General features: G+C 43.3%; 1 protein-coding gene across 1 annotated transcript in view; it reads right to left on the reverse strand.

Moving 5' to 3' along the window:
- The window catches only part of si:ch211-276f18.2 (glucose-fructose oxidoreductase domain-containing protein 1), a 30,297-nt gene extending 10,724 nt beyond the window's left edge, over window positions 1-19,573 (reverse strand). Inside the window, exon 1 of the mRNA XM_037079043.1 lies at window positions 18,759-19,573. Coding sequence (XP_036934938.1) covers window positions 18,759-19,011 — 253 coding nt within the window. The 5' untranslated portion in view covers window positions 19,012-19,573. The remainder of the gene's footprint in view (window positions 1-18,758) is intronic.
- Window positions 19,574-22,522: the final 2,949 nt, after the last annotated feature.

The following is a 22,522-nucleotide window of genomic DNA, read 5'->3' on the forward strand; positions in this document are numbered from 1 at the left end:
ACTCCATTAGCCATTGAACTAGTCTGTTGCTCACTTGGCTCAGGGGAACTGAACTGTCATAATGACGCAGACAACAGGCATGGCTTTTGTTAGTACTCGCCTGTCAAGCCAGCATTTGTTCTTGCTAGCAAGTTGTTCGATTCTTTAGTGACCAGCTCCACCAGACCCTGGTCTTGCGCAACAAGTGCACAGGCAGAGTGTGTGTGGGCAGACAGGTATGTACTGTTAGTAGAGAGACAGGTACACTCTCCAGTTATTTTATAGGGCCAGAATGAAATGATTGGATGGGCTTATTACAGGCCTGCAACAGCCACAGATACAACATTTCAAAACAAATGTGTCTAGAAATGTCCCCACAGGTTCTAAGAAGCCCCGTGGTTACAAACAAAGAGCCTAATGGTGCATTTAGTCACTCAACAGCTGGGGTGTGTGCATGATGACACAAGTATATAATACAGCGTGTGGCAGCATTGTGATCAGACAAAAGGAGGCAAGTTGGCCTGAAATATCACAAAGCAGCCTCCAACACCAAAGCACTGGAAAAGTAATTAGCTTGGTCTGTTGTACCTCTGGAGATGATGCACACAGACACTAAAACAGCATTCGCAAATGTTCAAAGACAGACTACTAGCTCATCTTTGTAGAAACGGGCCTGCGTTGTGTGGTCTGCTCAATAACAAACGCTCGTGTCAACAGAGGGTTCAATATAAAAACTGGTTTTAATATACAGCAAAGGTCAGGATTTCTTGTACGTGTTAGAGGAGAAAAAACATTGGGTATAACCTTGTAAAAAAGCTGCGCATGGACATCTGTAGAGAGGAGTAGACACTTGGAGAGACATGCCAGGATCATCTTTCTGTTGATTATCCCAAATCAGATTTGGCTTAAAGCAATTACAAGGATAGGAGGGGTGTAATAGAGAACCTCACATGGGCAACTATTCATTCGTCAGTATAGAGTTCTCATGTGAAAGTAAATCCAAGAAAACAAGCCTCCTGCTTGGTAATTTGTCCTTATTGTGTAACTAGCATGCATTCCCAGTCTGAAATTAACATGGAAATAGCAACTTTGATGGTGATGTTTGTCTTTCTCCTGCAGCTGAAGCAAAAGCAGAGGCACAACCCTCTGCTGTCATGTAGAAACACATGAAGTCAACGTAGAGCACTGACGTTTGTCATCTACTGCCCAGTTTGAAAGGATTTAATGGGTTATTATGTGTGTTTCAATGTGTTTCATAAGACAGACAGTCGGCCTGCTCAGTTTGGTGGACAGATGCTGGTGACAGCAGTGTGGAGAAGCGTATTGTCAAGCATTACAAAATCAAAATGAAATCACGTCTATTCAACTCTTTTTTGTAGTTAAAAAAATAGCGTCAATGGTTTTTAAATGTAGGTTACCTTTTAAACATGTTATTGTTTTACATTCATCACAATAAAAGCTTCAATGTGGATACCTGGACCTAATGTTTGTTAATGTTTAGCGAGGCCAGTTAAGTCTGCTGAGTATCTACTAACATAATGACTTAGGAGATACTAACTCCCAACCAAGTGAGGTTGGTAGATGTACTGCTGAAGATAGATGCTAAGCTCATGAAGTTAACCAACCTAACTAACTTAATGAGTTGGAAAATACTGTGCGGAGCTGACAACTGCATGATTAAGTGTAATGGTAGTGAGTCCGATGTTAAAACACCGTCAGTGGACAGTCATTAACCAGCAGTTAGCTTACTATAATGCCATTTTTAAATGCCACAAGGAAATTAGAATATTGATTCATTTTTAGTATACCACAGTGTAAAATTCTGATAAATGACAGCTAAGCTGATCAGTTTTACAGTAGAAAACTAGAGGAAGTTACATTTTTTCTGACTAATATAACAAAACACTGGGTGGATCTCTACAACGGGGAACTACATATTTTCTGTATACACAAGATAAGTTTGAGTCTCGCAATTATGGAAGATGATTAAGGCCACTAAGAAAAAAGGATGATGCAAGAATAATAATCATAATAATAATAGATTCAATTTATATAGCGCCTTTCGGGGTACCCAAGGACACTTAACAAAGTGGAACAAACGTATATGAAAACAAGCAAAACAAATAACAAATGGAGTGCCTGTCAGTCAGCACGGAGGGAACAGCCGCACTCAACAAGGCCGCCAGCACCGCAGCTACATGTAAAATGTTTTCATAGTGGCCAATATTCTACAAATAGTTCCCCCTGCAGGTAGAGCTGCACGATATATATCGTTTGTGCATCGTCATTGCGATGCACATGTGTGCAGTAGTCACATTGCAGAGCCTGCAATGTAGGAAGCAAATGAACTCATCTAATTTCAAAGGAACCTGACACACACTGTGCATGCAGACTCTGCATGCAGCGATCCACCAGTCGCATTAGTTCTTATTCAGTATGCAGAAGCAGACCAAAGATTTGGTGCGAGAAAGAAAAGCAACGTCAGTTATCTGGAATTACTTCAGCTACAAGAAGGATGATATTGACCAAACATGTGTTCTGTGCCACAATGAGAGGTAACACAACTGATTTGTTTGACTATTTACGTCGGTGCCACACAGCAGAGTCCTGCACGGGTCCTATCTTGCAGACCCGCACCTGCCCGAACCCGCCATACTTAAAACTGCATCCGACCCGTTTTCCGCCAGTAGCACAAATTACATTCTGCACCGAGCCGACCCGCTATAAATTGATACCGACCTGCAGCCGAAGGAAAATTATACAGATGCAAGTTTTAAAAATGAAAGTAAACCAGTGAGGGGAACGTACGACGAACGCAAAGCCAGATCTAACTGTCGTCCATAACAAATCAGATTTCATTGGGAATATTGATATTATCTGTATCCCACTTTGTTAAGTCTATGTTGATAATTATTGTGAGAAATCATTAACGTGATCAGTGTCTTCACATAGATGAGTATCATTAATCATTAATAATCATATATACCTAAAGGCAAAGTGAGCAAATTTGTTATTTCAGAAGAGTGTATCAAACTGGTAGCCCTTTGTATGACTCGGTATCCATGAAGTAGCTCTCAGTTTCAAAAAGGTCGGTGACCCCTGAGCTAGAATGTTCCATTTTAAGACGGAGAGCTCCAAAGGTTCAACGTTTTATTTATTGTCATTCAATTCACGTTTGCACATGATCGAACGAAACATGTACTCAGGTCCCTGCACAATAAAAGCAAGCAATAAGCGATAACAATAAGAATATCTCTAAACACAGACAGACGCCATACTCACAACATTGACAAAAAGAGGTCAGATCAATACAAGTTAAATGTCCACAAGATAGCAGCAGTGCAGCATAACATAAAGTGCTATTCAGGTCATCTGATGAAAATTCCTGTATTTTTTCACATCGCAATATATATCGCAGGGTTAAAAAAAATCGCACTGACAGTTTTTTCCAATATCATGCAGCCCCACCTGCAGGTGTGACAGATGGGTTTGATGGTATTGTTTGTTTCCAGTCTTTGACAAAAACAGTCTACTAAATTGACTCCATGTAACACACTGATTGGAATGATAAAGCAGCAGCAGGTTAGGGTCTGTATTTTGTGTGTTGCAGCTTCAGCTCCATTAGCACACAGCTAAACTATGAATGATGACATGCCATTAGTCTCACTCAGCCGGCTTTCCCGTTCAGCTAATGCCCTTAAGTTGCAAAGGAGTTCAGCATTCCTAAATGTGTTTAAGTGGTGCCATTAACCCCTGAACCAGAGGGGCTGGCTGGCTGGCTACTATGGAGATGAATAGTAACCAAAGGAGTGTCTTCTGCCAACATGGCTCCTAATGCGTGCACTGAAAGCACATTAATGATGGACGTGCACTCAGAAGGCTGCTACGTCAGCACACTTGCCAGATAATAGTTCACTGCATATAGGTTAGACACCAAACATTGATGTTTAAACCTCAAAAACCCACTGTACCTACCATTCTAACATTAGTGACAGTGCTGTGGACAGGCTGCAGTAGCATTTTTTGTTGTTTTTGTTTTTACAGTCACCCGAATAAAATGTTAGCTGAGCATACATGCACATTTGTGCAGGTCATATGTACCATATTGAACTTTTTATAATACATGTCATCATGTTCAGATTGCATGTGTATTAGGTTACTTTTATGTCTGGTGGTGGAGTTGAATATGGGCAATAAGGCTGACTAGCCAGTGACCACAGCTCACAACTGCGTTTCAACATTTGTAAGTGTGACGCCACTGAATATTTTCAAGGAAACCTCGGGACATTTTCCGAGCCAAGTTTGCACAGGCAAAAAAAGGTGTTTTTAACAATGCAGCTGGCTTTGTGGCAACAAAACCAGGTATTTCAAGCCAGTGCAAGATATTTTTCTAACCCTAACCAAGTGATTTGTGTGCCTAAACCTAACCATGCTATAAGTACAGCATTGCTACAACACAGAACATTTAACCTCAAGAAACGTAAAATTGCAACATTGAGAAATGTAAAGTTGTATTATATCTGTGGTTTGCAGAAATGTACATTGCCAACATCTATTCTGGTGATAGGGTTGTTATTATAATGTCATGTAGACTATTAAATTATGTTTTTGAAAACACATTTTAAAGGGACATTCACCCTTTACAAAACATATTACAAAAATACCTCTTTTAATACAATAGTTTTCATAATGGAGGGACAAAAACACTTTATTCTGTAAAACCTGACAACTACTATTGCTGCTGCTGCTACTAAAACATGCAAACATGAGCGTGTATGTGTGTGATCAGCCCTCCACCTGCACACACTGTTATTCTCCAGGGTCTAATTAACTGCTGGGCTGAACTGCTACCCCTGCATTATAATCACACACACACACACACACACACACACACACACACACACACACACACACACACACACACACACACACACACACACACACACACACACCCTAATCAGCAACTTCCCCTCACAGCTCTAATGGTAACACACACAACAGACAAATAGAACAAATAAAACATGGCTGCCAAAGAAAGCGCTGTCTGCCTCCTCACAAAGACTCGTTTCAGAGCCTCCCTTGGCCATTTGCATGTTTCCTATCAGAGCAGCCGTTATTTGTCTCTGTCAGGTAAAGGTCAAGCAAAAGTAATGCTATCTGGACACACTCCTTTATTTTGTTCCCTTAATTGCATAATCAAGGTGATTCAAAGGGCAGTTCAGCTCGTTTACATACTAATGAGTGGTTGAGGTGGGCTCTTACTGCTTTGCAAATATTAGCCATGCTTACTCCTGTTTATGTGTCCCAATTCATTAATTATAGAAGAAGAATAAATGTCAGGCTTTACAAGCTGCTTTGAAGGGGGGGGCAGTGTGTGAGCAGTTTGCCCGTAGACTGCTGACATGGCTGAGGATAGCTGCAGTGAACACCTCCTAGAGACTGCCACCGGTCATTAATAATATATATGTAAGTGATTCTTTGTCCCATAGTAGCAGTGCTGTGGCTGCTTCTTGTGTTCTGGTGACAGAGTTTGGCCACAGCAGGTTACTAAAGGAGCAGTAGGGGAGGGCAGCACATAATAGATGATTGGATATTGCACCAACAAATACTATCAATATCAGAATATACAAGAGAGACAAGAGAGGTAAAAGATGTTATGAATTGTTCTTATACACAGACCACAGCATCATATTCAATCTAAGAAACAAAGGCTGTAGCAGCTGTATCTCAGGAGGTGGAGCAGGTCACCCACTGATCAGGAGGAAGCAAACTGCTCCTCCTGTACCTCCACATTCCTTCATCTTCTCAATGATTTCTTTCGGATCTGCATTCAAATGCAAGAAAGGAAGAAAGGGTGCTCGATCAGAGACACACACACACTTTTGGGAAAAGTCAGGCTTTGACAAACACGAGGTGAGCTCGGCCCCTCTTTTCTGGTGGCTTCTGTCGGGGGCCATGAAGGGCATCTTTGTGCTGGACGAGGCTGCTGACAAGTGAATGAAGGAGATGGCGGGAGGAAGCTCTGAATGCTAATGCGCAGCAGAGAACTAATAGTTACTGGCCACTAAAAAAAAAAAAAAGCCCCTTTTTCCACACACACTAAAACACATCGACACACTGCTCATGTAAGGAGCACATGACCCGCTGCACGTGATTGTTATTCAGCCGGCTGCTAAGCTTATTACTGTCGTACTGTGTGCTGACAGAAAGCCAAAGAAGAGGAAGAAAAAGGAGTTTTGCCTTGTGAACTTTTGAAAATTGAACAAGTTCAAAATTCAGGCACGACATGCAGACAGGAGATTTAGCGTGATGAGAAGACCCTCAAGAACCAACACTGATGAGATAAGGGGGGGGGGACTTTGTGCCGTGAGCTGACACTGTAATAAAAGACACCGAGTGCTCATTAATAACCATTAATGTCCTGAGGCGCACGGGCAGCCAAGTGACCTCAGGCACAAACTAATGGATAGAGACATCTTCACTGAATCACACTCACTGCAGGGCGGAGATGCTTCCTCTGAACAGCTGTGTGCCAGTGAGGCTCCACTATTATTCAACTCACTGTCAGGCCACTCTGGTGGAGAGAAACAGATGAACGTCCCTTTTTGATTCAGTTAAAAGAGAAAAGAGAGGAGGGGAGGAGAGTACACTCACTGATGCTTGGTTGAATGTGGATTGTTTCCATGGTGATGACACCCCCCCCCCCGACATCCCTTACTCTCTGTCTGTCACTGGGGTCGAGAGAGAAAGAGGAGCTGGAGGAACGATAAGACTGAGGGAAATGGAGGACAGATTGAATTTAGTGAGAGGATAATATCAGCCCAGATACTGAAGACCTGTGGATTGTATTGCACCTGCTCGTACATCTATTACAGTTTTTGTGTTTTCTATGTGGTCACCTGCCATTTCTAGACTTACTTGACTTACAGTTTTCAGTTTTTTTAGTATCATTTTCAATTTTCAGTCAGTTTGGTAAGGATTAGGCAAAAAAAACCAAACAAACAAACAAACCAAAAAACTTACTGTGACTATTCCAACAGACATCTGAGGTGCAAATCTCCACTCAGTAAACTTACAAAAAGCAGGTGCAGGCATACTGTTAAATGTATTACTCGGGAGTTTTGATATCATAGCCGAGGGAATTCAGTGTTTACAACGTGACTCCTGAGAGACACGTAACTGTCTGAAGGGCTTGCAGTCTGGCGCTCTGAATCACTAAGATGAGATCAACAGTGATGTAACCTAAATCAACCATGATGACATCCACCAACTATTGACACATACTTGCCCTTTGAGACAGCATGCCAAGTTGAAATACCGTCTTTCCTAGTTGTTTGGGTCATTTGTTACTGACACAGTTGGGATTTGGCTGGCTGTCTCCTGGCTGCTTTGGAGGATATAACTCTTTGGCTGGCAAACAGCAGACAGGGGACTGATACAATGATCCATTTACATGTGGCTCTGGTGGGGTGTGAGACAAACAAGATGAACAATGACTGGGCAGTGAACAATTACAAGTACACCTGGAAAAATATCTAGACTCCTGGTAGACAGTGTGCAGGTCAGTCAGCGTCAGGGTGTTCTCTGAAGAACAAGCCTGATATTGGATCGTTTGTCGGAATAAAGTTGTGACATGGAGTGCAACCCGCTTCAGTGTGCAGTTGTCAAAGTGTCTTCAGAGATCCATACTTGCAAATCCATCACTGAAGCATATTATATATTATATATATATATTACATCTGCCATACAGGTACACTACAGTTGTAGTTCCCTGTGTGGATTTGAACAGTTGAGTGGATACTGTGAACCTTGTATGCAAAATCACCCATTTGCATCTGACCATGTTGATCTAATCCCAACATTCATTATCATACCTCAACAGAGCACAGCGGATCCCTGTCCAATGAACTGACCTCACTTTCATTTCCAAGCATCTCAGTTTTAATCTATGCACTATTTATTTGGAGTCAGTGTTGTTGTTAGTGTAAAGACTGAAGAACTGACTGAAATGCTGGTTGAGTCCGTGGAAAACTGCAGTAATAAACTCAGCCCTATGCTACAGTGTGAGTAAGTCGTGCATGAGAGAGCAAGCTGGTCACACGGCGTGGCCAAAAATAATAAGGATGGAAAGCAAAATCGGCCTTTCAGTAACGCGAACCTGTGACCAAGATGATATACAATAAATGGCGAGACGGAGAGAAGGATGGGTGTCTCTCTGTGGGAACACAAGCTGCTCAATCCATCTTTCCATCCCTCCATCTCTGACTCGGGCGGCAAATGACATCTCTCTTATTCACAAGTTCAGTAAGAAATTTAATGATGAGACATACACTTCTGCCTGCTGCTGACAGGAAGTGATTGAGAAGAATAACAAATTTCCCCAGAAACCTTAACATTTCCACGCACTACACACACACAACAGGAAGCCAGACACACTTCACTGCGGTATACCAAAATATCACTTCCTGTTGCAGCTGCTTGGCTGTAAAACTGTTTTATGCTTTAATCCGCACGTTCAAACTTTGTCAAATCATTCATTCTTGCGTCCTGTATTAAATGTGCTTGTCATCATTCCCATCCTCTCCTAAAAAGCATTCATATCTGAAGTAAAAAGCCCCAAAACACACTGTAGTAACAGTGTCAGTGTCAGAAGAAGAACAAGGCCTCTCGATCAGAGGTCCTAACTGTCAGAGGCGTCTCCTCCCTGCTCTCAGGTCTGCAGCTGCTTCTTGTCCTCTGTCCCTGATGGCCAATTAAGAAACACAGACGGGCCTATTCCTGAACACGGGCACATAAAGGACCTCTGAACAAACCCATAATGGCACAGCTTCACCCAGGGAATACACAGGATAACCTGAGGGCAGAAAATAAAGAGCCCTAAATAAAGTTCATGACACGGCGCGCCAGTGAGCAACACAACCCAGAAAACGATCAGAGAGGGACACTTCGGCACATGTTAGTAGACTCACGGCACAGGGTTTGTGAAATACTTGTCAGGTGATTTCTCAACACCACAGCTGATTGCGCAGGTAGCTTTGTTTTGGCTTGCCACAGTTAGCCCCGTCAGCTACACACACACACACACACACACTAGGTGGGTGTGCACTAATACTCTCATCAGTGAAGTATTTTAAGGCGGAAAAGAATTAAGCTCATAAGTTAATGCAGCTGCAGGTCATAACATGATAGCTACACTGATGAAGAGCGGAGGCAGCAAAGGTTGACCAAAACTACTACTGCCACAATCCATCAGACGGGAACATTTGATTTGTTTCTGATAAAAGCAAAACTTTCTCTCTGCCTCTGTTTGATTTGTCACCCATCTGTATATCGATAGTGTTGCACGCCTGGGTGCACCAGTCAAGTTGCTGTTCTTGAGCTATGCTGTTGAAAAATTGGGCATTATTTTGGATAAATATTGTCTTTGTCATAGTGGAGCTAACCTTTGCCCTTTTGGAGACAAAATATCATCACGTTATCATTTCATTCGATTCCACAACTGTGTAATATGGCGTCTCGTATGAACTGTCAAAGCTGAAGCTCACTTCTCTCACTGAATGACAGCAAGTGGAATAATGGGGCATAAGAGAGAGAGACAGACTGGTCAGCTGTTTAGATTTTACTGAGTTGGCTGATGTGTGAAACAAAGATAACAAAAAAGAAGAAAAAGGGAAACTCAAGTTTTTTTTTTTTTGTTTTTCCAGAACATTAAGCACTTTATTTAAAAGGTGCAGTATGGGGAAGAGATGTTATTGCAAAGAGAAAGCTCTTCATTGGCTGATTTTGTTTCCAACAAACTGACCATAACGGACGACACAGCGACCAGTGTGCGCCTCCGCTCACTGAGAATGTTATCCTGCCACGCAGTTCCGTTCACCTGTGGCTCCCAAAAGAGGTTTATCTCTGAACCATTCATCTGTTTAAAGAGGATCATTTAAGACCTAAAAATATTTACACATTTCTTATATTCAAAAGTGTTTGGAGATCATTTCTATTACAGAATTTAAAAAAAACATTTATTATTGAGAGTGAGAAAATATACTATAATGCTGCACTTTGTAATTTGGGGGAAGAGATACTAGGTTAATACAAGGCTACTTCAGCATACTGTATACAACACTGAATCCTAATGCAAGTTACACATTATGAGGTTCTAGGACTTTGCTTGAGGACATTTTCTCTAACTGGACCCTGCTGAATTGTAATTGAACATCTCTGGTCTAGAGGTTTAAGACACAGGTATGTCACTCCAACACCCCCAGTTCATGTCTTACCGGAGACCTTTCTTGTGTGTCATCCTTTGTCACATCATTACTGTCCACTGTCAATTTGAAGGAAAATGTAGAAAGAAAAAAAAAACGTTTGAAACAGTGTACAGATTTGACCCAAGGAGCAAAAAGCAGCCATTCATCTGTGCTAACAAAAAAAAAAAACCTCATTAAGACTCTAGTCTAATAATGCAGAATTGTTCCTCGTTGCAAGCCTGCGTCCAATCCCATTCTTTAGATTTATTGGAATTATTCCATATCAAAAGCTTAACCTCTTTCTTGCCCCTGGATTTACTAATACAATGTGATTCCTCATCCACAGCCTGCACACCAAGTTCACCACCACACAGCAGTTCCTTATGGACCCATGAGAAGAAAAGCATCACTTTGAATGGGCGGGGACGGGGAGGTCCTCTGCTTTCCCCGTTTCCTTCAGGAATGCTCACTTGTCAGCGCAGCGTGTCGGCGGGCTGAAAGAGCCTCCCCCATCCAGCCATTCATCTGTCACACAAAGGCAACTTCACAGGAAGACAGGCTTTCTCTCTGCCATTCTTCCTCGCTGCTCCTCGTCGTCTCTCCATCCCTTCCTCTCTGCCGCTCACCCATTCACACACACACTCCCAGGCTGTCATTAGCATACTAATGGACGCACGGGAGAACGTGAATGTGACCAAGTGAGAAACTTGGGATGAAAAAAAAAAAAAAAAAACGACAATGGTGACATTGAGAAAGTAAAGCCTTGGAATGGTAGTGCACCTCTCTGTCTGCGGCTTTCTCCTGGCTGACTCAGTCTGAAGCAGTAGCTGATGAGTCTGGATAAACCTATTCGGAAATACAGCTCGACCCGAAGGCCTTAATCCATCAGACTGATGAATGCAAGGGAAGTCACACTGAAGGAAATGGAATAGATTCAGCCTGTTCTTCCTGGTCTGGAAAGCTGTTTCAAGCCTGGTTACATTAACACTTTCATTTTATATATTTGTATTTCGCTTCTCAGGCTTTGAGTAAATGCACCTGGAGTTGACAAAACTGATTGTAGAAAGTCTGCGTGCTTGATATGGGAACACTTTTTTTTAAAAACTTAAAAAACTTTTTGCAAATCGTTCCTGCTAAAATTAAAAAAATTTAAAAAAGTATATCTGATGTCAAACATTTGTATTTTTAAAACTCTCGAAGTGGCGCAGTGTGTTTTCATGAACAGTTGGAATGCCGGTCCTCGTGAAATGTAGAAACTGAACTGAACTGATGGGTGAATTCACTAAAACTGGTAGCCTGCATTTCTAAAACGTATTTTCATAGACATACTGTACTGTCAGTATGTCTAAACGTCTCATAACATTGTCCTCCAGAGTCAATAAATTACTTAGTTCAGTCACAGTTGCAATATCTGATATAGCACTAAAAATTGCTTGTAATATCACTTATGTTCTGAAGGTTACAAAGACTCTCACTAAGATTTGACAGTCTGTCAGTCATTTGCTGACACCACGGCTGAATCCGGGAAATAGACTCAGCTAACAACCGGATAAAGTATGTCCTTTCAATAATGTGGAAGAAAGACAGCAAGGCTAGGCTAACCAGCTTTCACTTTCCAAGAACAAGCTAGTTAGCCTAAGTTGCTAACTGAAACTTTCTTAGAGGATTACTGAAGCTGAAAAACCTGCACAGGCTGCTGTTCAAAGTGCTTGTATTCTATTGGAAAATAAAAAAGTGGGGAGGATTTCAACCCTTTTTTCTCCATGTACACTGTATAACACTCTTCAGAAGATTTAATAGCAATACAGAATATCTGAAATCAGAAGAATCATCTTTCTTAATCTCTCAACTCTTTTCTGGGAATGTTACATTGAATCAGCCAAAAAAAAAACATTTTGGGTGTACTGTCCCTTTAAAAAGTTGAGCGGGCTGCCAGAGAGCTCATCACCGATTGGAAGTGCAGTTGCATAAGAGCATCAGCGGTGGGAACATGTATTTATGATGACGCTTGTTTGCCCTTTGCAGTCAGGTTATAAATAGCTCTTTGCCATTGCATGGTCCTTCAGAGCAGGTGTCTGAGAGCTCATCGCAGTGCTGATGAACCAGCGCTACAACTCAGTGCTAACAATAAAACAATCTCGTGCAGATATCATATGGTGTTCACTCTCATCTGGATCATGACACACCTTACTAAATCATGAACACTTGGTAGATCCACATAATGGTAGGGTAACTAAATCCTTCAAAACACCTGATCCTGCTCAATGGTGTCAAGTTCCTCTCACTGTCATCATGTATTCATTTCTGCTGTCATATTATATAGAGTATTATAATAAAAAAAAAGTTAAATTCCTCCAAATAACACCTAAAAGAGGAGAGAATCTGCTGCACAAAAAATATATACAGTGTAATATATCATCTATATACAATGTATATGAGTCTATTTCTATTTCTTACCCTTTTATTTTATTATATTGTTAATCTTTTACTATTATTATTGTTTATTGCAGTATTACTGTCCTTTGGCTGCTGTGATGAAGACATTTCCCTGTTTGCAGAACAAATAAAGGAATTCTGATTCCAATTCTGATTCTGACTTTCATTCAGTATCCATGCAGCAGTTCGAGGGATGGTTCCCCCCCCCATGTGGATATGTGACAGCTCATCACATGCGGTTTTAATCAGAGAGGAGGTAAAGCTCTGGATGTAATGATCGCGCTTAAAGCTGTGAGAAAGGTATGCCATTAATCAACCTCAGAGCATTTGACATCTTAATTCATTTTCTCAACTTCAGCTAATCAAAACTGGCATCACATTCAGTATATTATTTGTCTTCTGTTGTAAAGGATCAAGTCAGTGAAAAAGTAAGCAGGGAGACATCATATTGTGTTACAGACAGTCATGAGACAACCTGAAGAAACACTTTCATCATAACAAATTCAGCTAGCATGGCTTTAAACTTGCATGTTTATTATTGATTACTATTATCTATACATCTAGACACAGAGTAGCTTGAGCAATAACTTGGAGTCATGTCTTTATGAATGTTAATCTAATGTACACTTAAAAATATACACACATCTGATCTCTAAATCTCTCTAATTACCCAGACTTGCTGTCTACTATACTATTACTGTGTGTATGTGGTGCGATGAGCATCAGATGCTATTCTTAGACGGCGCTGTCTGGTCTAATCGGCAGGGATGACCAAGCGTCTGACAGCACCTGCTATGAGACCAGATAGCTTCTATCACGAGACAGATCAGATCCATTTTGGATATAGCCTACATTAAAAAGGTTCGCGGATGCCTTGTTTTACTGTGTCTGTGTCGGGATAAATGAATTGACACGACTATATCATTATACCAAGTGGCTCATTATGAGAAATCAGTCCGATGATTCTGTTGCAAATAGCCCACTGATGTGAAGTCCGTTTCCTCTTCATTAGTCATGCAGAATCAGTCATTATTGCAATATGTAGCGCTGCTTGACCGCTTCAGCTCCCTCCAGGCTGTTTTTCACTTTATGTAATAACAGAATTTGTACTGTTTCACAATCTCACTTATCGTGGAGCAAAGTGATGAAGGGGACTTTACAAAAGCGTCATGAAGTGATGTTAAAGGCTATAAAAAGATCCACTTCCATGCCTGTTGCTCATCACTGTAAAACAGTCACACAGGGCTGAGCTGAAGGGCCCCTCTCCCACCACTTCCTCCTCCCATCGTCAGAACAGAACTGCACAAAGGGACAGAAAGTGCACCTGAAACTTTCCCTCCTGTAACGTTTCCTCTCAGCCGTCAGATTCCCTCTCAAGCATGTGGCCCCACATACACAGACGCCACAGTTTCAGCAACACACTGCAGGGACATGACGAAAACGTACCAAAGCTAGAATGGCACTTAACAGGGCGCATACCTCCGCCGAGGTCAAAAGGTCAACTTTTGTACTCACTCATAGAAACCAGTGACAATGTTAAAGAGAGCCAGGAAAAAAAGTCCTCGGTCCACCCAGGCATCTATCCATTCCTGCTGACAAACCAACTAACCAACAAACAAACAGACACAGAAGGAGAGAACATGAACTCCTTGACAGAGGTATTAAGGGGACAGCCTTAAAAAGGTGGCACCGACAATTAAGCGATTCATTGAAACACACTTCCTAGTTTCAGGTGCTTAAACACTAATGAAATCACAACTATGAATAGTATATCCTGTTCCTGCCAACTGACCCTACAGTCTTACATACTGAACAAGAAACATAGGGGCGTTGTTTTAAGTATCACTATATCCAGGGCCTTTATAGATCATGTATTTGTGAAAATAATCATCAGAATAACAAATAAATAGTCAGTAGTTACAGCCATAAACAAATGAGCTATCTTCATGACATTTCATGGGATGAAAATGACAACAAATCAGACTCAATGTACTAGTGAAGGCAATCAGGTGTGTGCCTTTTTCTATTTACATGGTTTATTATTACAAACCTTGACCCGAAGAAACTACACCTCTGAAAACAATACAGAGCTATTGTTTTAAGAGACTGTAAAATGTAGATAATATGTAATTCTTCTGCAACACTTTATAACTGAGAAATAATCTACCAAACCCAAATGTATTTCATATAGTCTCTCACACACACACACGCCAGTTTGAACTCCCCAGGCAGCAGTATATTGGAAATGCTAATGTATTCTCTGGGATCTGTAAAAAAAAAACACACCAAAGAAGCTCCAGTCTCCTCTGGTTTAGGAAATCAGACTTTCACAAGCTGGTGGCCAAGAAATGCTTCAGGCTCACACAAGTCTGCCTTTGAAAGCAGAATGGTGAGTGTGTGTGTGTGTGTGTAGGAACAAACAGCATAGCATGAGGTTTCCTGGCGCGGCCGCCCTCCCGACACACCACGAAAGCCTGAGTGACATCAGACGCCTTAGGAATGCCGCGGTAGTAAGAAAGAGAAAGGAGACCAAAAAAAAAAAAAAAAAAAGGAAAAGAAGTGGAAGGAGAGATGAGGCTCGACCAGACGGACCAGTTTGCGGTGATGACAATGGGTTTTCAGGATTCAGGGGATCGGCCTGCTCTGGTAAAACCTGAACGACACGTGCAGCATCTTGTTGACTTGGACCAGTGTTTTTCCATTTTCCTCACCACTCTAAATCCCTTTGGTTAATGTAAGCATTTAATGAATACACATCAGTCAGTTTATGGTTAGTTTATGCCATTCACACAATTAATATAATGATTGTCAACCCTTTTGCCATAGCTGCTGGTACAATACAGGATCCGTCCCAATTACCTGACACAGTTGCATGTGGAGGTTCTATTCAAAATAAACAATGAACTGAAAGACAACTCAAGGCAAAAAAGTAACACACTCAAACTAGAGCCGTCAAAGCCAGAGTTAACATTCCTCTGTCGAAGAAGCCTGATCACACTTATCAACTCGGCTCATGAGGTAGAGCAAGCAGTCAGCCAGCCACAGGCAGATCACTATCAGCTCACACACCCCTGACAGAAGAGGAAGTTAGTTTAACTCTGTCACACAGCCGGCTGCTCTGGTCAATGACCAGTCACTGGTTGCGTAAGACTTTATCGGCGATGTCATGCATTTACGTGACGCAATTCGGTCGAACTTTGACAGGAGTCTTGTGGGGATAACTCGAGCGTGGTCATCTTAGGTGATGGTGATACAGATCCATTTCATTTCACCGACACTGACGCCGTGTGATTGTCCATACAGTTAGATACGCCGTAACTGAGAGGACTGAGACTGATGCAGAGGTTTTAACAACACCTCTTTGTCAGGGTCGCCTCATAGGCTGATGCAGAAAATAATGTTAACATGGTCAGTGTCCTGTGGAAACCGTGCATCTCAAAAAGATCAATTATTTATCATTAGCATTATTCATCCGTCAGGTTCCATCCAGGCTGGTTGGGGGTTGGAGGGGTATCCTCCACAGCTGTAGCTACCAGTAAATGAAGTAAAGACCTTCATCCCACCAATTTTGTGTGTTTATCAAATATAACCAAAGAAATATGTGGATATTCTGGCTTGTCCTGATCACTGAACCCCAGGTTCAGCAGAATTTGCAAACACTGTTTTAAGCAAACAGGACTGGAGCCAGACTTGGCTGGGTGACTGTGGCTGAGGAGGAAGAGAGGTGGGTGGGAAGAAACAGGCAGCGCTCGCACAATGACGCCGTTAGGAAACGAGCCGAGAGGAAGGGGAGGAAAGAATGGCCATTGACAAGTTTGCGGTGGCTAGTGTGCAGGTTGAGTCAAGTTCACTGGGACATGATTCTGGCCCAGGATCAGCTGGCATGTGCAACGTTCATACGGGGCGACATTTGGACTCCACAAGAATTTCATGCAGACGGTGGATTGAAGAAAGGTTTATTAACTAATCAACAGGAAGGAAAACTCAGCATGTGTTTGCATGTAGCTTATGATTCATCGCATGCAAATACAGTATATGTTTACCTCAGTGTAGTCATGGTATGAACAAACACTGTCTACTGTATTCAGGCCTGTCTCTCCTTTTAGCTCCTGCTCCCACTTCACAGGATTTACCGAAGCCAACTAACAAACAAGGCAACAGTGTGAGAGTAAATGGAGCTAAATGGGCTAAATCTTACCGTTCGGTGCCACCGACTGCTTTACGGACACTTTTTCCACCCCACCAACATGTGAAACGCACATAATTCAATCGGATTATAGCCTACGGTCATATGCGACCCTTTTAATTTCAATTCAGTGTGCTGATCATGATATCACAATCATGTAAAAAGCCTGCTGACACACCATGACATTCAGCTAAAGCCAAACAGAGCTCGCTAATACCTATGAAATCATATCAGCCGGTCACAAGACCTCCTGCGCAAAAGTTCCTTCTGCAGCTCACACACAGATCCGTCATCCGTCTCTGTCCCTCACACACACTCACAGTCGGTGCTGATCGTCCTGCCGCGCCACAACAGCGTGACAGGTGATGTAACTTGTTTGGATCTGGGACAATGCTACAGTCAATAACTGTGTGAATGTAATAACCCCAGCGTGTGGTCAACAGAATGCAGTAATGACAGTTCTTACAGCAACAGGATGTGAGTGAACACGTCATGTATCGTGCCCATTCTGACAGACGCTGTAGCTGCAATGTGACTCCATCGCGGAGCTTCAGTGTTAGTTCTCGACCTGGGAACATCAGGTTTGACAAAGGTCACAAGGTCAGCTTTTAAAGACACTATATGTAACTTCTACCACGGGGGGTTTCTCTATCAAAACACAGTGATACCAAAAACACACTTTTACACATTTTAATGGAGAATTCTTAGATATTAGATTTTTTAAACCATGGAGTGAATGATAGATTCTCGCGAGGATTCGAGGATTTGCTGTTCAATTTAGTATTTTGTTTGTTTGTTGTTGAATCACATCAAGCAATATTAACATGTCACCTCGAACTCTAGGAGAGTGTGTCAGTTTAAAAAAAGAACATCACTGCTTGCAGCCCTGGTGTGCTCCCCCTGCTAAATCTTCAGTAGCTCCGCTCCAACACTGTTTCCAGATATAAACCAGTTCCCCGTGGAGACTAAGCATCTTTGGACCCATTTGTTTTTCAGTCACAAACCTGACCTATTAAAGCACACTGCCAGCTGAGCTCTGCTGCCAAACTGTGGGGGTAAATAACGCCCGTGTGGAGTGCAGCTCGGCGGACCTTGCCACCATTCTTTTCACAGCAGCTCCTGAACACGATCTCCAAAATAAACCGCGTTGCTCCAGATTTAAAAACTAGAACGGCCTCTTCTTTGTGCGTCCGCATTCAGGCCTCTTCTCTTGGGCTTCTGTTTCACTAACGCAGGTTAAGTCTAGAGTCTGACTGAGGACGTGGTTTTAAGGGGAAGTCCGGGCAGTGCTGCTGAAGGTTTGTTGCCTCGCACTGAAGACAATCAGGCCTCTGGTAATACAATACATCCCCTGCACAGAGGCAGAGAGCGCAGCGGTTACAGACAACTGTTGTGGCGTTATGCATTATGTGTGAGGAGCGTATCGCTGCAAGACTAACTGTGATGCTACACTGCAACTCAATCCTGTCAGAGCAGATCACAAGGTCTAGTGAATGATCAGTTCCTGCCCTACACTTTACAACTAGCTGCTGCACAGACTGCGGCACCTGAGGAGTCCAGGGGCCTTGCTCAAGAGCACTCAGACCGGAATGCTGACTCCACCTTAAGACCAGCAGCGGCCGCCACATAAGGCAGATAGGAGGGCAGCTTCATGGGTAAGATGCAGACAAGGAACACATGTGATGCTCCTGGTGACATCTTTCTCCTCTACAGCCACACATACTACTGCAACCTCACTACGGGGCAATAAAGTTGACATGTGAACGCGCCAGTGGCCCGGTGGCCTGTCTGTCAGCTCGCCCCCCCACCCCCATGATCAGCCCCCACCTCAGCAGGGCCGCAGCATCCATCCATCCATCCATCCGCCCAGCAGCAGCAGCAGCAGCAGCAGCAGCAGCAGCAGCAGGACTCACCCAGTGTTTTGACTGCGATCTGCCGCGTCAGAGGCGGCGGCAGGTTGATGCAGACCAGATCCACATCCTGATGCAGCAGCACGTCGTCGATCCGGTTGGTGTAAAACGGTACGTTCATCTCCTTGGCCAGCTCCTCCGCCTCCTCCTGCGTCCGGCCCCACAGCGCTTTGACGGCGAAGCCCTCGTTCTTCAGCAGCGGGATGATCACCCTGGCGGTCAGGCTGGTGCCGAACACGCCGACCCCTGGAAGCATGGCTCGGGTGTGTTAGTCTGACGAGGCTCTCTCTGTTTTCACTTTGTTCTCGCAGCTCCGGGTGAAGCCAGACCTGCTGCGGCTGCAGCGGCGGCGGGTCGGGAGTGAAGCGGCGGCTGGGACTGTCAGGTTGGCCATCCACCTGCAGTCAAACACCCGCTGCGCCGCATTCTGCCGTCGCTCCGGCTCCGCGATCGGACATGTAATGTCGTTATTCTCCACAAAATAAAAGAACCCAGAGATAGATGGAGACTGAGCCAGGCTTCCTCAGCGTTACAGAGGACAATTTAAATGCACCATTCCGGTCTTCACCTCGTCTCCGCCTGACGGCGATCAGCGCGCTGACTGCGCCAGGCAGTGAAGGGCATGTCAGCTCGTCCTCAGCTCTGTTATTCCCCCTCCAGCAGGAGCCTCCCTCCAGACACAGCAACAACAGGCAGGCAGAGAGGAGCGCTGTCTGCCGGCATGCTGACACAAACACCGCCGTCGCTTTCTGTCCGCTCCCCGGAGGATCAGCAGCAGCGGAGGCGGAGGGCTGAGCTGCTGAGGGCAGATATGATGTCTCAGCTTAGAGCTGCACGTCAAGTCACAGACCATACACGGAAGCGCTACTGCTACAGAACTTTCAGAATAAAACCCTCATCGCGCCGCATGATGGTTAGCGCCATTGTGGGCTCTGAGGAGTATAAAACATACAGACCTAAACACATGTAAAACTCCCTGATACATCAACGAGTAGTCTTTATTTATTTTTATATTCTGTTTTCATGAAATCCACGCAACGCTCAAGTAAATGTATTTGAATGACATATAGTGACACCATGAAACACAAAGTGACCTGCACCTTTACATGTCCGAATCATGATGACCTCCATTTTATCATGAGAGGATAGTTAATATTCTATGATATGACAACAAAGCCATTACTTTAGGATAATGGAGAAACATTTTTTATACATTTTTATCTATTATTATTATTATTATTATTATTATTATTGTTATTATCATGATTATTATTATTATTATTATTATTATTATTGTTGTTGTTGTTGTTGTTGTTGTTGTTGTTGCTGTAACTCAAGTTTTACAGACACTGGTTACACTTTTATTTCTATGCAGCCTGCTTAACTTCCGGTCTGCTCCTGCCTCTCCGTGTGTCACTTGACGCAGCTTCCGTCCGCTCTCCTCCCCGGTTTAACCCCTCAGCTCCTGGACAGAATCGGCTCCACTGAGGTGTGTGTGCTGTTCTCTGTATGATCATCGAGTCATCACACATTATGAAATATGAGCTAATGTCACAGTGCGAGTCTGTCAGCAGTCATTATCTACACATCAGGTCAGCAGCCACAGAATATGTCTGAGTTGGTTTCAGTGCAAAGGGCCGCACTTTATACTGTCTTTATGACATCATTTGTGAGCTGTAATGTTCACAACTGAATTCCAGTGTTTTGTGAAGAACAGCCTCTCCTCTAACAAGTTGCAATTTCAGACTTAGTGGTTCCAACAGAAAACTTGACTTTTTTTTTCCAAGCATGCATCTATTATCAGTCATCTGGTAGCTGTAATGTAATGTAATGCATGGTATGTCCTCTTCTACTGAGCGCTGAGCATTTCCTGTATGACACACCTCACTAATATCCTTATCTCTGTTACATTCTCACTTCAGCGTACAAACACTGCACCACGCTCTGCTGTCCAGCCTCTCTCAGCTGCACGGGGAACTGAAGCTCTGACCCTCCTGTATACCGTATACCCTACCCTATTTCAGCCATTACGCTCCATAGAGCTTTGTACCTCAGCCTGACAGGACGGAACCAGGCAGATTCTGTCAGTAGGAAAAACATCATTTTCGAAGGTTGCAGATTTGATGGAGTGGAGTTACTGCAAGCCGGGATCAGAGGCCTCCGAAGTGAGGAGAGGATTTGAATAAGATCAAGGCTGAGTCCACTGTGTGCCGCACTCCTCCACACATCATCATCATCCTCTGGATCTCGCCACAGCTGTTGGTTTAGTGCATGCTGATCTGAATAATAAAGAAAGGATATGAAGAGGAGGACGAATCTTTGGAAATGTAACTGAAACTGACGCAACCCATTAAGTTTTGGCTCTAACTGATGGGTGCGGGGGTGTTTGGGGGAACTCAACTGGTATTGTAGTCATTCTTGAAGCTGCAAGTGATGGCCACACCCTCGGCCACAACAGCAGACTCAAACCACTGATAACACTGGGTTCCCTCACCTCTCTCACTTCAACTAGTTCTTATCTCTCACTCGCTTGTTTGGAGAAACAGTATGCGGCTGTGACTAAGTGGTAGAGCCAGCGACTTGTTGCTGGTTCAATACCCCTCGTCTTCATGTCGAAGTGTCCTTGGGCAAGATACTGAACCCCAAACTGCTTCTGATGTGCTGGTCGTCACCATCAGTGTACGAATTACTGTAAGTCGCTTTGGACAAAAGCTAAACGCCTTAAATATGTTGAGTTATGTACTTCGGGTACATCATCCCAAATATTTTCAACAACGTTTAAACTTAGAGAAAGCCACGAGTTTACTCATGGTAACAGTGTGCGTCATCACTCGCCATAACTTATGGGAGAGACATTTGTGCCTGAGTCACGTCGGAAAGACTTTCATCAGGGATGGTGGTTGTTTAACGGTGTGTTCGCCACCAGTGATGCGAGTATAATCACAGGATAAATTGTGTTTACTCGCCTTACTTGCATGAATGTTTCCTCTGGTTCTTTCTCTTCTTTTTCCCCCTCACCTCCCTGAAACATTACCTTGGTAAGTAAAGTACGTTTCGCCTCCAACTGCAGTCAGCAATCAACATTACGCATACACATAAACACCCGACAATCGAGGTCATCTCCGCGGTTCACTGCTGTAGTCAGGTTGATGAACAGGAGTGAAGATAAATCTACTTTTTGATCCTTTAAATTGAAGAGCAGAATCCGGGACTCCAGGTGTTTATTCCACCATAAAGTCTGGATCTGCACCTGACTCTCCCCTACAGAGCTAGCCGGCTCCGAGCAGCTAAGCAGCTGCAGGAACAGTGGGTCATCCCAGTAATTGGAAGGTCACTGGTTTGATTCCCTGGCTCCCCCAGCTGCACGTTGTAGTAATCTTTGCGTATGGTACTGAACCCAAAACTGCTTTCTGATGAGCAGTTGCCACCTTGCAGTAACACATCGCCATCAGTGTATGAATGTAATGGATAAATGTGAGTGTAAGTGTTATAAAATGCTTTGAGCAGTCAGCAGACTGAAAAAGCGCTATAGACATGCAAATCTGACCGTTTGGACTTGCTGTTTGTCTTTAATACATATTAAAGGAGAACTCCACCGATTTTCAAATTAAAGTTGTTGTTTTTTATGGCAGTTCTAACACAGATATGAGAAGATGTATGAAGCCTTTTGGAGGTAACAGTGTCAAAATGCCTTGAGTGACGTCATCCTGGTTAGTGTGGGGCTGATGGAAAAAAATCTGTTGGTGTGGAGTTAGAACAAAGTGAGC

This window comes from Acanthopagrus latus, chromosome 19 (genome assembly GCF_904848185.1).
Source record: "Acanthopagrus latus isolate v.2019 chromosome 19, fAcaLat1.1, whole genome shotgun sequence".
In the NCBI taxonomy this organism is placed as follows: Eukaryota; Metazoa; Chordata; class Actinopteri; order Spariformes; family Sparidae; genus Acanthopagrus; species Acanthopagrus latus.